The sequence below is a fragment of the Lepisosteus oculatus genome, chromosome 8 (assembly GCF_040954835.1).
Source record: "Lepisosteus oculatus isolate fLepOcu1 chromosome 8, fLepOcu1.hap2, whole genome shotgun sequence".
Taxonomy (NCBI): domain Eukaryota; kingdom Metazoa; phylum Chordata; class Actinopteri; order Semionotiformes; family Lepisosteidae; genus Lepisosteus; species Lepisosteus oculatus.
In genome coordinates this window covers 5,518,874-5,532,700 of record NC_090703.1, presented here as the reverse complement: position 1 = coordinate 5,532,700, position 13,827 = coordinate 5,518,874, and the positions used below count along the sequence as shown (strand labels likewise).

Sequence of the window (13,827 nt, the reverse complement as noted above, 5' to 3'; positions counted from 1 at the left end):
ACTGATGCTATGATGTTTAACGTTACTCATTATCAATAGATAACATTTAAGCTAATTATTAACACTGCTTCTAACTTGTAGAGATAATGCTAAAATTATTAGTGCTTCTGCAAATTTGTATGTGCTGAAAAAAAATTCAAAGGGTGAATCTGTATTGGCTTGAATTTTGTGAACACGGTAAACCATAAATAAAGCAGGAGGACAAGCACATTAAACAATCAGTGCAGAATGTACCACGCTGACTTACCTCCGGTATCAATGGCATCTATTAAAGCATCAGTGTCTTTACTGCGAATACAGTCTATCAGTTGTCGATGAGAGCGCTCTCCAGAGCTGTCGAGCCTCCTCAAGCCAGGGATTCTGCCGGTGGATCCAGCACTGGACTTTGGCAGGGCTTTCCGTCCTTCAAACAGCAGCACCAGTAAGAGATCCACCAGCCGCATGGTGTCCAGAACACACCTCTCATCACCCTGCAGGGCGCTCTCTATAGAGTAGGGCAGCTCTGACCTCAACAGATCCTGTGCAGAATATGCCAAGAAAAGGCAATGAAACCCAAGGTCTTGATTGGCAAGGTGGCCATGTAAATTAATACCAACTTTATTTACTCCAAATATGGCGCAACAAAACCAATGCTATACAGAGTTTAATACAAACGGAAGCAGAGGAAGGACACATCACCCCCCAACCCCAGGAGGTTTTTAAAAGCTCTTACATGCGTCACTAGAGGGGAACCCCTGCACAGCGTGGACAGCAGGCTGACGATGGTGGACACCTGGTTGCTGACTTTGGAGTCTGCCGCCGTGGCTGTGGCGCCAGTGGAGGTGCGGCCTGGCTTGCAGGTGGAAGATGGGCCTGACACGGTGCCCCCGGCCGCTGCCATGCGGGACAGAAGCTCCTCTGTCAGGCCATGCTTGGCTAGCGGAGCTGGGTCTACACCACGCCGGGTAAACCGGTCAGCTAGAGAGGCGAAACAGCGCAGAGCTCCATCAGACACCTAGAGGTGGAAAAACAAATGATTGCTTGCATATTTGTCAACAGCACCCCCAAAGCTCATTCCACACATAGCGATAGATAGCGAGTTCAATCACGAACCAGAGCCCTACTAGACAAATAAGAAATCTTTTCACCAATTAAAATGAAGCTGTAGGTAGGCCAGGTTATGAAAGTCAAGAGAGGAATCCAGAAAGAAGAGCAGAGTTAACACAATACTCTTATGAATAGTGTCATGGGAACTCGACAGAATAGCTGGGACCATGATTTAACAAGCTTAGAGCAAGAAGTTACACTACCGTGATAAAGGAAAACCATGCAAATAAACAGGCTGACATCTATATTTTGTCACACTGCATCTCTAAGCTTCACATAAAAGTAGCCAACTAACTATAAAGAATGAGGACAAATGTTGTTTTTACCTGGTGATCTTCATGTTTGAGCAGGCTGGAGAGAGACTCAACACAGGTTTCCAATGAGGAATCCTGAGGCTCCATTTTACCACACAGCCTGGATACTACAGCCATTGCAGAGTGCAAAGTGTCCTTATGGACCAGATGACCGCTGTCCCGAATAAAGCTCAGCACACAGTTCAGTCCACCAGCTTCAAACACAGCACCTGATTCCCTTGTGCAAATCAGTTCTAGCACCTAGAAGAAAAAAAAAAACATCCACTATTATTGGCCAAGCTTTGCTATTATTGGTGAAGATCAACCTCAATCCTAAAATTCACAGGTTTATGTACTGTATAATCTAAACATCAAGAGAAGCTCTTCCATAATTTTTATATTTACTCATAAATATTTAAAGCAGAATTGTCAGGTTATCATCTGTACTAAGTACAAACTAAGGACTGCCCAAGAAGCATGTCTCACACAACAGAAGATCCAAGTACTAGCTAGAAAAACCTGATCATCACCTTTACACACTGCTCAGCTAGATCCCTGCTGGTCCTGTTATTGAGTTCAACAACAACCAAACGGTTACAAAGTGCTTTTATAGCACCATCCACTCCCACAATCCTCCGAGTACATTCAGCAGACACATCCAGGTAGTATGTTATGGCACGAGCTGTCACTTCCAATACGTTGTCTGGAGCACTTTCATCCAGAAAGATCTTGCATAGTGCTGGTAGGAACGTTCTTGGGGGGCACCTAAGAAAAATAAATTTAAAATGAAATACACAGACACAATATGCAATTACTATACAACAGGAAATGGAACTGCATCATCTTTAATAAAACAAAATGTATTTTATATAATGTATGACCTAATTCTTATAGATGTTCAAACCTTCAAAGTCTAAAATCTCTTCTCCACTTAACAGGGCAACAGAATACCTGAGCAGAACACAACCCTTCCTTTGACATCACATTTTATCATCTGTAAATTCAAGCTAAATAACTGATCACTAATCTAATTATTTTATTAGTTCTGCCTGTGTAGCCAGGCTCCTTACTAAATAATGAAATTATTAAAATAATTCAATTAGGCTGACTTTTCCCCTCAGTTTAGAAGACAATCTGTTGTTTTGGAGATGACTGTTTAATTGCAAACACTTCAAGACCTCATGAGCACAGCATCTTAAAAAAACTGATGGAAAAAACTTAAAGCAAGCAAGCAAATTTGTCAAGTTGCCCAAACTTTAGAAGTTTTATTATACGCCTTAAAGAATTACTCTGGCAAATATCTAACTTGTATTGTTTTTTTGTACGGAATGTCATTACAATCCAGATAACAGGGAGTAAATGAGCTTCTCTCTCAGAGAAGGTCTCTTTGAAGTTAAATCAAAAGTTTCTATCTTGGATTATGGCACTTCTATTTTTGCAAATATGATGTAATAACAACCCTATATCTACATATTAATGGAGATAAAAATGATGTGATGGCCCCTTTAAAAGACATTTTCACTTGCAAGACAAAAATATGAAACTGAGATTTAACCTCAACAACCCCAGTTTGGTGAAAGTCTCTCCTGTCTTAACTATTTAGCTGTAGTGCCAAATGTACAAACTCACAGTATCAGTTTGTTCCTCCATCTTATCATTTGCATAAATGGAAACAACAGTGACGCTAAAGTAAACCTCATTTGCACTCAAACTAAAAAACTCCAAAAAGTGGACCGATTTCAAATTTTATTTAAAAACCTTCCTACAATTAAAGACCGGAAAAAGGCTCAAAAACATGTCTTCATTATGTACACTTAAAAATCTCCTTCAAAATCTATGCTGTATCAGACAGCTACAGGCTAAGAATGTATTAAAAAAAACATTCATTGGCAAGTAGTAGCACTACTTCAATAATGTAACTGTTTTTGTTTTTGACAGAACAGCTATTATTGTTGACTTCTCATTCTTGTCTCCTAGTTCTAAAATTAGCCCACGTTCTCATTTGGAAAAGGAGGAAAAAAACAGAAGGAGCAAAAATAAAAGGAAGCCTAAAAGCGTAATAAAAAATTGTGATGCTTTCATTTGTGATGCTGTAAAAAAAGCTACATACTTCATGACATTCCTGACAGGCTAAGATCAGTGCAATTTGACAACACAAAAAAAATTACAAGCCCTTACTAATCTTTATTTCCCTTATGACTTTATTTTGAACACACTGAATCGGTGGCTATTTAAAAACTCCTTTTCTTTCCCAGCTTACTTAAGCCACGTTTCTGCACCAACATGAGGAGAGGCACAACCCCTGCCTGCAAGCACATGGGTAAGAGGTGAGAGCACCATGTCTGACCCTTTCCACCCTGGCCTTGATCAGGGTCAACCAATGGCATGCTTCCACTTGGCCAGTCCTGGTCCGTCGGCAATGTGACCAGGCTCACACACCCCCACCGGCACTCGGGCAAGGGCATTTACCAGCTGGGCTACTCAGGAGGCTCCAAAAGGTTTGTTTGAAGGAGAATAATGATAGTGAATTGCAGATAATGTCAAAACTAAATACAAATATTGAAATTCCACTGGCAATTTTGAAAAGATACAACATTATCTTAAAGCTCCTTGGTAGATTTTTGATCTACTGTATAGTTATTTGACTATAGTTATTTTGCATCTTAAACTTCCACTGATTAAAAAGGGGCATCATACTCCAAAGCTCCATCTGGAACTAATTTTCTCTTTTAAGCCCACTAACAGACTGCTAACTTACAGCACGCCAACATTAAAAAGAGAAATAGTGAATAGTGTATCACCAGAAGTCTCCATCTTCCTTTTTGAGCAATTGTTTTAGAACTGACACTACAAGCATTAAAGCAGAGAGATATTAAAATGAAAGACAGAAAAGTCAAGTATTTAAAAAGCAGCCTCCCCAAAACAATCTAATTTAATATGTAGAGTAGAGCTGTGAATAGGTTCAGTGAATAATGAGAAATGAAAATAGCAGGTTGCACAAAAACCAAAGATTGAAAGACTATGCAAGAATCTTACATCTTTTAGTGCAAGAGCTTGCCTTGTACTGTCTTTCCAGTTTGTATTGGCTGAAATAGTTAAGCATCTGAATGAAAAATGACTGGGATTTTTAGAATGTTTTACATTGTAGTTAAATTATGTTGCTTATTGCTTCTTACTGTTTGTAATGAAGAATAAAATACATATGGTTATATATGGTTATGCATTAGTACACCTGGCAGAAGTTAAGAATCACTTCTGTGTTATTCAATACTAGCACAAAACTTAATCAATATTCATCTGTTCAGATTTAAGTCAATTGTTAGTAGATTATAAAACGGACTGTGGCTTGGTAATATTTAAATAAAACTATTCCCAATAGTTTTGAAACCACAATTTGCACTTGGGTCATTTGTTTCTGAAACAAGTCAGTGTTAAGGGTATTTCAATAAAAGGCACACTGTTGAAATCCAGACACACCTTTAATGCACTGTAAAGCCCCTAGTTCACATAATCCAACAATTCTCCAAGACAGAAACTCCAAAATCCCATTTAATGGGGGTAGCCCTGCAATTCCTCACCCTTTAAAATGTTTTTTTTTTTTTAATTTGGCAGAACAAGGACTAAAACATAAATTTTGCTTAAACCTTACATTTTAAAGAATGGGTTTGGTACTACTGAATAACTTTGAAGTGCAGTCATGTTGTCTCTTATGAATCTTAGTGAGTTCAAGAGGAAGCACCAATATTGTGTTATCCCTTAGTTTGCCTATTACCTAGGCAAAGTAAAAATTAAGGACAACCAAAACAACTCCCCAAAAGGGAAACTGACTCATTTTTAACTAAAAACACTATAGAGACATGTGATGATCTAAGCCTTAATGAACAGCACACAGTTAGAACACAAAGAGTCAGCTGAATCATCAACTTTTTACCAACAGTTGTGAAGACAAGGGTTTCACTTTTGACTCATTTTCAACCCACCAAAACATTCAACACACACTTTAGTAATTACACTGGAACACTTCACCTTCTAGGATCGCAAAACTGAAGATTTAAGATATCCCTGAATACATCAACAGAGTGAAGGTCACCTTCCACCCCAGAACTTTGTCAAAGAGTTTGCTATAAGTGTGAAATGTGAGTTAAAGGATGTGGTCAAGTTAAAATTTACTCTCTCGCTTGCCTGCTCTCTCTTCAGGGACAAAAAAATGAATCACATCCAAGGATGATGAACAAAGTGGTAAAGATGATCAATAGACAGCTGAAGCACCATATTATGCTTAACATTTTGTGCAGATGACAGAAATGAACCCATCAATAATTCCCCAGACACTGCTTACGTCTTGTCTGATTTTACGTCACATAACCAGAGGTACTCTATTCTAATCTAAAATAGCTGAAAACTAAAGTACACAAGCCTTTCTAGACAAATATTAAGTCCAAACCATCTAAGGAACAGTAATTAAGTTATTTACCAAGTTTTTGATCAATTTATTGCACAGCACAGTGAAACAGGGAAATGCAAAACGTACTTATTCAAATTTATTCAGCACAAGTCAATGTGCAAATTACTTAAGGCAAACAAGCCTATTCAAATAACCTATAAGCAAGTCACCATCGCATTTACATCTTGTAAAATACATCTATTTTGTATTTTGGATGTTTTACTTAAGGAACTAACAAGTTCAAGATGTGATATGTCTCAAACATTTTCAAGAGTTACCATCTTTACCAAGTGGCTGAGCATCCAGCCAATCTGAAAGCAGAGTCTCCCTCTGGTAACTAGAGGGCTTTTAATTTAGAGTGAGAGAAATAAAATGGAAATGACAGCTGTCAGTGCAATAATTCGTACAGACCATCACCACTCGCCCACCGCAACCCTCTGCACTTTTCAGGTTGAAACAAAACCTTGGCGACGGCTGGCGTGAAACGCGGCGTGCACACTCACGTTTCGAAACAGCGATCCACGTTGTCCGACATCAAGAGGAGCATGCACAGCTGCTCCAGAGCGATCAGCTGCATGTCCCTTTCGTCCCCCTGCCCCATCTGGAGCCACTCCAGCAATGTGTCGGGGTCCACATCGGCCATGCTGCTCGGCACTCCCCTGCCCAATCAGCTTCAGCCCGAGTCCTACTCGCTACCGGTTCAACTGGGAATCCGAGAAAAATATAACTACAGCCGGGGCTGCTGTAGAAGCATCAGCTGGGAAGAGGAAGATCTTTATTTCTCACCTTCCGTCTCATGCAGTCTTCACCTGGAGAAAAAGAAAGGTGATAATGTAAAACATGTAAGCTGTCCTTTTCAATCCGATTGCATGAAGACATGGAACATGCAGGTTCAAGCAGCCTGCCTATTTTTACCTGCAGCATGAATCCACCTTTTCAACTGGTTCACATGCAGCCCAAACAGTGAACATTTGGAAGGACTCACAAAAGCCTAAGCTGATTAGTTAGCTGCTTAATTCGAAACCATAGGCTCGGCGTCTTTGTCAGGGCCTGGCCTTCTATAAACAGACTTTAGATGCAGCCATTGTTTTCTGATGGAATCAAATAACAGTCCTCCACCTCACTTTAGGGTAAATATTAATTACTTTCAGTGCCTAATGAGCCAGCAGCCTCAATTTATAACTGGTGGTAGTAAGAAAAGTGGACTATTCAATATAAAGCAGTATATCTCAAAATAGGCCCAATGTCTTTTTCAGTAACATCTCAGAAACACATTTCTACAGATCTAAAATATGCACACTTACATTATATACATATATTAAAATAACAACTAAAGGGTTACATGTTTCTCTCTCTGTGTGGTCCAATTTACAGAAAGAAATGCATCATGTATATAGTACTATACTACTCTGCATCAATCACACTTAACTCTACATACTCTCCTAGAGTGTGACCTGAGCCAATAATATAACTCTAAACCCCACCTCCACCAGGACAGACTACCATCCCAAAATAAGACAGATAGGCTACAAGATTATGCAAGACTTAAAACAGACTGCCAACAGACAGACTTTACAAACCCTTCAGCCCATGTTACAAAATCTGAGCACCTGTCATTTCATGAACGTTTACGTTCCATGTGAAATATCCTGGACATAGCGGCATTTAGCAGTACTACTCCTCGAAACATTCATCTAACCAAACATGTCGAGAAAAACACCTTTACAACTACAACATAGTTAATTTACTAATTCACACACATCCCATAAATTAAGTTTTTGTGCGACCAAAGGCACCACTGTATTCCTTAGCTTGTGGTTCTGTAAACAAGACTGTGAAAACCCCTCTTTGTTTTTGTCTAAGTCCAAGGGTGGGCAATTTAACACATTCTTTCCCCAACTTCCAAACAAATCCCACAAAGCATTCACTCCCTATTCATATTTCACAACTGCTTCTGAAGGCCCGTGTACTATGCAAACAACACATTTCTGGAACAGCATTAACATCAATTTTAATCTCCTATACGACATTGATGTTATATTTTAAGAAAATAATAACGTTATCAAACAAGAGGACAGCAATAAACGCACATAGCTTTTAGTAAAAAAAAAAGTATTTAATATATAAAGCCTATATTTGCATAAACGTGAATGATCGTGGATATTTGATCGGGTTTGTTGAGTGTTTCCCTTAGCCTTTTGTATGACCATTAGTACCTAAAAAAGGTTAATGTCTGAGAACTGTAATTAATTCTCGTGTTCAAACGCACTGTCATATAAGGGGAATAAACAATAATCATTATGGATTGTCGCCATTCCTTATATGAAAAGCTTTAGAACACTTTTATCATGTGAAACCAGGCGAAAATGGAACAAACGATTATTATAAGATTAGGTACAGAACATCTGATAACACTAACACCTACTGCCCTTCAAATTTCAAACAGAAATATTAACCCACAGAATTTCCTGGATTCGAGGAAATCAAAACTAGGTTATTCTACGTGGATTTAAGAATCCATTTTATTGATTTGTTCGGCCTTATGCGGAAAAACAAACTTAATTTGTTGATGCGCTGTTAAACTTTAAAAACACCGCAATGTGTCGGTGGCAAAAGTCGTAATATGCTCAAACATCATGTAAAATCCAGACAGTGTTGCGGATTCGATTTTTATTTAACGCTTCCAATATATAAGATACATAAAATATACTTTTATCATCACTGCCGTGTTTTAAAAAAACATCAAATACAAACAACTATCCGCTAACACAACACTGAGTGTTTCTTCCAAAACTACCAAATTCTAACATAATCAGGCTTACATCAATCGCCTAGTTATATACCACATATCTATCGGGAAGGTTAAAAGGCTACATTGTTCTGTTGTTTTGTTTTTGCAACATTAACCTACAACCGGCCCGGTGTTTTCTTCCAAACCGCGAGGCTCCAGTTACAAGTCGCCCACAGGCCCTAGCGCTTGGCTCGGCCTCCGCAACCCAGGAAACCGCCCGACCCGCGCTCGGCGCCGACACTTACCTTCTCGCTGCGGCAGAGGAGGAGGAGGAACAACAACCGATTCACACACGGGTAAAAAAAAAAAAACAAACGAGAAGGCGAGGATCAATCACAGAGGCTGCGGGAACAACGACGCCCCGTTAATTTCCGCCTCCCACCCCCCCCCAACTCTCTCGCTCTCCCCGGACACCGAGGCCGAAAGTGACAAAAGAAAAGTCCGACAGATCGCTCCGACCTCAGACAGAGAGCTACCGTGGGGAAGCGAGGCAGCTGGTCCCCGTCCGCATCACGAGTCTCTGCGAATAAACCCCCCAGCGCAGCACTCTTGCCAATACAGCAGCGCACGGCACCGCGCCGGCCGCAGGGGGCGCTGTTACCCAGCACCGCAGCGCACGGCGTGTGTACGCGTAGGCCGTGAAAGAAACTTTGGGCAGCCAGTCCCGGTAACCGACTCTCCACTTTGTTTTTCTTCTGGCGTCATGCTTACCTTACCTTGTTGACCTTGAGATAATTATTAGCTGATGCTTGGGTAGGGAAACATTCGTGGTCGGCTTTAAATACCAGTAGGAATGGGGGAAGTGGAGTTTTTTTTTTTACCCAGTACTGTTCAATTTCATCATATTTACCGAAACGTATCTTGTCCTGACACCTTTCGCGTGGTTTGAAAATGCAGCATGATGCAATTCAGTGAAACGCCGGACAAACAAAACGTTTCTGTGTTGCGCTGAACACCGTGACTTCATCGTTACGCATTATCAGCAAGCGATATGAATTAGTCAAAACCGCTTGTGAAATAAAAAACAATATTTGAACGATGGCATTTTCAAAAAGGAACATCAAACACTCTTCTTATGCAATGTTCATGTGATATAATGAGTTATTACCCACTGTGTATTGGTCATCAAAACATTTTTTAAAAAGTCTATTTCTGATATTGATTAAATGTTTCAAGCATTTCTTGCTCATTGATTCATCTTGATAATTTATGTCTGATCATGATGAATGAATAAGCGATTCTGACTTGCAGTAATGCCAATACTCCTCATTATTACAGGTAATGAGGTGACAACTTGTTGAAAGTCAAGCCCAGCAAAAATCAAGAAGGTTAAATATAGAAAAGAACCAACTTGCCTCACTTATGAATGAAACAAAGGCTTTTTTGTCTTCACTGCATTACAGAGGCCAGAGCATCGTCGCTCCCCGTCTGGAGAGTCCACAGCCAGCAATTACTAACTCAGGAAGATGATACCCACAGTGCGTCATAGATAGGCCACAATCCGAGAGACCGTGACAAAAGTGATGAGGAGGTCAAAATGTGATGGTCTGGGCAAGATGTTTAGTCGCAACAGAACCCAGTTGTGACTGATGGCAGCGTGACTGAACGGTGCTACAGTACATTGATCTCTTCCTACTGGCCAACACACATCCTCGTGCAGCTTATGTCATAGTGTCTCTCCTGTAAGATCAGAATGTTACTGTACTAACATGGAGTCCCACTTTAATAATAATAGTAATAATTCTTTACACTTGCATAGTGCTTTTCTGGACACTTCACTAAGAGCTCTTTGCAGGTAATGGGGACTCCCCTCCACCACCACCAGTTTGCATCATCCACCTGGATGATGCGACGGCAGCCATAGTGCGCCAGAACGCTTAGCACACACCAGCTCTCAGTGAGGAGGAGAACACGGCGATGAGGCCAGATCATAGATGGGGATTATTAGGAGGCCCTGATTAGTAAAGGCCAGGGGGAAAGTTGGCCAGGACACCGGGGTAACACTCCTATTTTTGAGAAACGCCCTTGGATTCTTAATGGCCACAGAGATTCAGAACCTCAGTGTTGAGTCTCATCCAAAGCATGGTGCCGTAGGACAGCTCTCCTCCATGGAACACTTGTGGGATGTGCTGGGATGACCTGTGGCATCTAGACCTCACAGACCAGTGAAGAGGCACAGGCTCATCCAGGAATCATCCAAAGGAATGATGAGCCCCAAGAGACGGCATCTGTGACATAATACAATCCAGCTTGCATTGTTTCAAACAGCAGCCATACATCCCAGCAGGTTGTGCCATTCAGACTCCCCATTGATCAGCTATGAATTTGGCTAATGTTCATCACCATAGCGAAAATACCTGCATCAATTATTATAGCAGTATTGCATTTTAAAGTGAAATTGTTATTTTGATTACATAAATATGATACTGAACATACTAATGTCACCCTTGCCAGTGCCAATAATAGTTACAGCCTGTGCTAAGTCGAAGATGTTTCACAGGAATCTGGCCCTCATACTCTTATGGGCGTAACCAGCACTGATCTCACTTGGGCATGCCTTCAGATGGTATGAGACCAAACCCATTCCCTGAGGTGCTGATGAGGTCATAATGAATGAGGTCATTATGAACATTGGCCCTGACAAAAGCTTTCAGAAGCCTAGTTTAAAAGCCTTAAAAAGAGTTTATCCACTGAGCTGAGCCAGCACTTAGGCCTGTATTACAAATAACAGGCTTGATCAACCCAGTTGCTTTTCTGTTGTCCATTTCAGCCTTTTTGTTTTTCTCGTCTTGCCTTCATCAATGATTTCTGAGCGGCTACAAGCCCACCTGGAGTGTAGTGTTCTGTGCTGTACTTTACGGTTTCATTTAAGTTGCTCACAAGATCTGTTCTGGAATATCACCTGTCAAGTAGGAAATTTACTCTAAGGAGCTTAACATCACTCTGTGACGTCTGTTCCCAAGAGTACCAGCATCTAATCAATCCCTAGAGCTAGTTTTACACTTAGCATTGGGTGAAAAACAAAACTAGGCTCCTGTTTGTCTAAAGGAATATTTCTCATTAGTTAAAAATGCTTCAGTTTTTCTCTGTACACCTATGAAGAGCTCCTTCCAAGGAGCCATTGCGTTCACCACATATTCAAAACTTCACAGAAGCGTCATATCACAATTATTAGAATTTGAGCTACACGAATTGTGCAATGTCACCTTTTTAGAATGTTTGGATATAAGGTCAATGAAAAGTGATCATTACTGGAGTGCTTAAATCTCAGGTCCAGATGTCACATCCTTACATCTGCTTTAAAGTTGTGCAATTTTTCTATATTAAGTAAATGTCATATTGCTAATAGCCCCTGAATCAACTGCACACCTTTCACATACAGTATGCGTGATGGATGATTCAAGGAGGTGTGCACCTTGACATTAACAAAAACGAGCATTTCGATCCACTGCAGATAGCATGCCAGGAACACTGAATTACATCAATAATTTCCTACACAAGAGATCAAAGAAAAGACTCACTGTAGGATATCAGAATTGAAACCTCAAGACATAAGGGATTCATGTTCTGTATGCTGCCCCACAGTCCTCCCAATCTCAAATTGGAGGCTTTCCACAGAAAACTCCTATGCCAATGTCAGTGTTGTAGGCTGTCACAGCTACATACTTAATATAATTCTATACTCCTTCTCAGACCCATATTGTCAGATGTTTTGGATATACAAGTTACATTTTCAAAGGCACTGCATTATGTAAAAAAAGGTTGAGGAAGACAAAACTGCTCATTCAACTGTAAAAAGGAACAGGGAGGGGTTTGCAGGTCGTATTCTTTCATTACAATCAATGAGGACTGCTAATATGTACTGTCTGTTTACATGCATAAAGAAACCAAAATGCAGCCAGTCATTAATTGAATATCTATTCTTTCAACATTTTATATTTGCTTTGCTAATCAAATTGCTGGACTCCACCATACATAAGATGCCATGCAAGTGATGCGTTCAATTATCTTGACAGTGACTTCAATTATGAGTGAAGTCATAATAAAGCAGCACTGTGATTCTCAATTTTCATTACTCTGTTACAGGACGCACACCCGTGTCCCTCTTTTATGTCTGACCTAGAGCAATAGAGGACTGGGGTGCTCCAGAAAGACAAAAACACAAACTCTGCAGCTTCACTTTGTCTCCTCGAGCAAGGTGACAGTGTTTTGCCATTGCCTCAGACAAATGAGAGAAGCAATCCTGTCTGAGGAAACTAGTTATAGAACAGCTCTCTCCTCCAGAACTGTGATCTACACAGCACAGGTGCAATGAGAAGCCACAGGCCCTGAGGTATCAAGAAAAAAATCGTGACGCAGTGAAGAAGCCAGCACAGGGCTTCTAAGGGCTGCAGTTCCTGCTGTGGGATTGACTTTCCCAGAGAGAAGAATCCCCAGCTCCTCAACCAATCCTTCTCTGGATTCGAGTGGAGAAACATTCAAAGGGCACACTAAGACCAAATCTGAGGGTCCTGTGAGGTAGAAAAAGCCTGAGCAACGCTTTTTGGATGGTATAAGCTTATACAGTATAGGGACAAGCTCACTTAAAATACACAATGCTGCATTTTAGTCAGCTACCAAATGAAAACTATCCCAATGTTACAAACGCTTACTGAATCTTATGTTGCTTTATTAGCCCTGTACAATTTCTTGCATTAGGAATTCATCTTTTCACATACCCCAGCTTGCTCTCCATGAGACACACAGACAGGGAGAGAGCCTGGGATCAAAGCGCAGGGTCAGCCATTGTACAGCACCCCTGGAGCAGCTGGGGTGAAGGGCCTTGCTCAGGGGCCCAACGGAGTAGGATTCCTCTGCCGGCTGCAGGATTTGAACCACCAACCTTCCAGCCACAGGGACAGATCCTGAGCCACAGAGCCACTGCTCCGCCCCAATCTGAATCTGAAGGTTAACCCATATTTGTCCTCTTAATGCAGGCAAAACAAGATCTTGTCAAATGAGGCTTCCTGCAAACATTAAGTCAACAGCACACAGCGACATGTCCCATGGTGCCTATCATTAAGAGACTGGATAAGAACATCATGACAGAGATGTTACTGATCTTACTCACACTGAGTCTCCAGTGTTTGAGATAAGATTCATACCGCACGCCGTAGGCTTACAATAATATAAACCACCTGTTTACAATCACTGAAAACAGACAGCACCAGAAA

General features: G+C 40.8%; 1 protein-coding gene across 10 annotated transcripts in view; it reads right to left on the bottom strand.

Moving 5' to 3' along the window:
• The window catches only part of hectd1 (HECT domain containing 1), a 31,938-nt gene extending 22,766 nt beyond the window's left edge, over positions 1 to 9,172 (bottom strand). For 9 of the 10 annotated variants that reach the window (XM_015350142.2, XM_015350150.2, XM_015350145.2 and 6 more), the window contains exons 1-6: positions 8,860 to 9,116; positions 6,327 to 6,632; positions 1,910 to 2,144; positions 1,413 to 1,640; positions 713 to 994; positions 248 to 518 (exon numbers count right to left, since the gene is read on the bottom strand). In XM_015350142.2, coding sequence (XP_015205628.2) covers positions 248 to 518; positions 713 to 994; positions 1,413 to 1,640; positions 1,910 to 2,144; positions 6,327 to 6,466 — 1,156 coding nt within the window. In that variant the 5' untranslated portion in view covers positions 6,467 to 6,632; positions 8,860 to 9,116. Of the gene's footprint in view, positions 1 to 247; positions 519 to 712; positions 995 to 1,412; positions 1,641 to 1,909; positions 2,145 to 6,326; positions 6,633 to 8,859 lie in introns of all 10 variants that reach the window. The other variant, XM_015350143.2, reaches the window with a different exon arrangement.
• Positions 9,173 to 13,827: the final 4,655 nt, after the last annotated feature.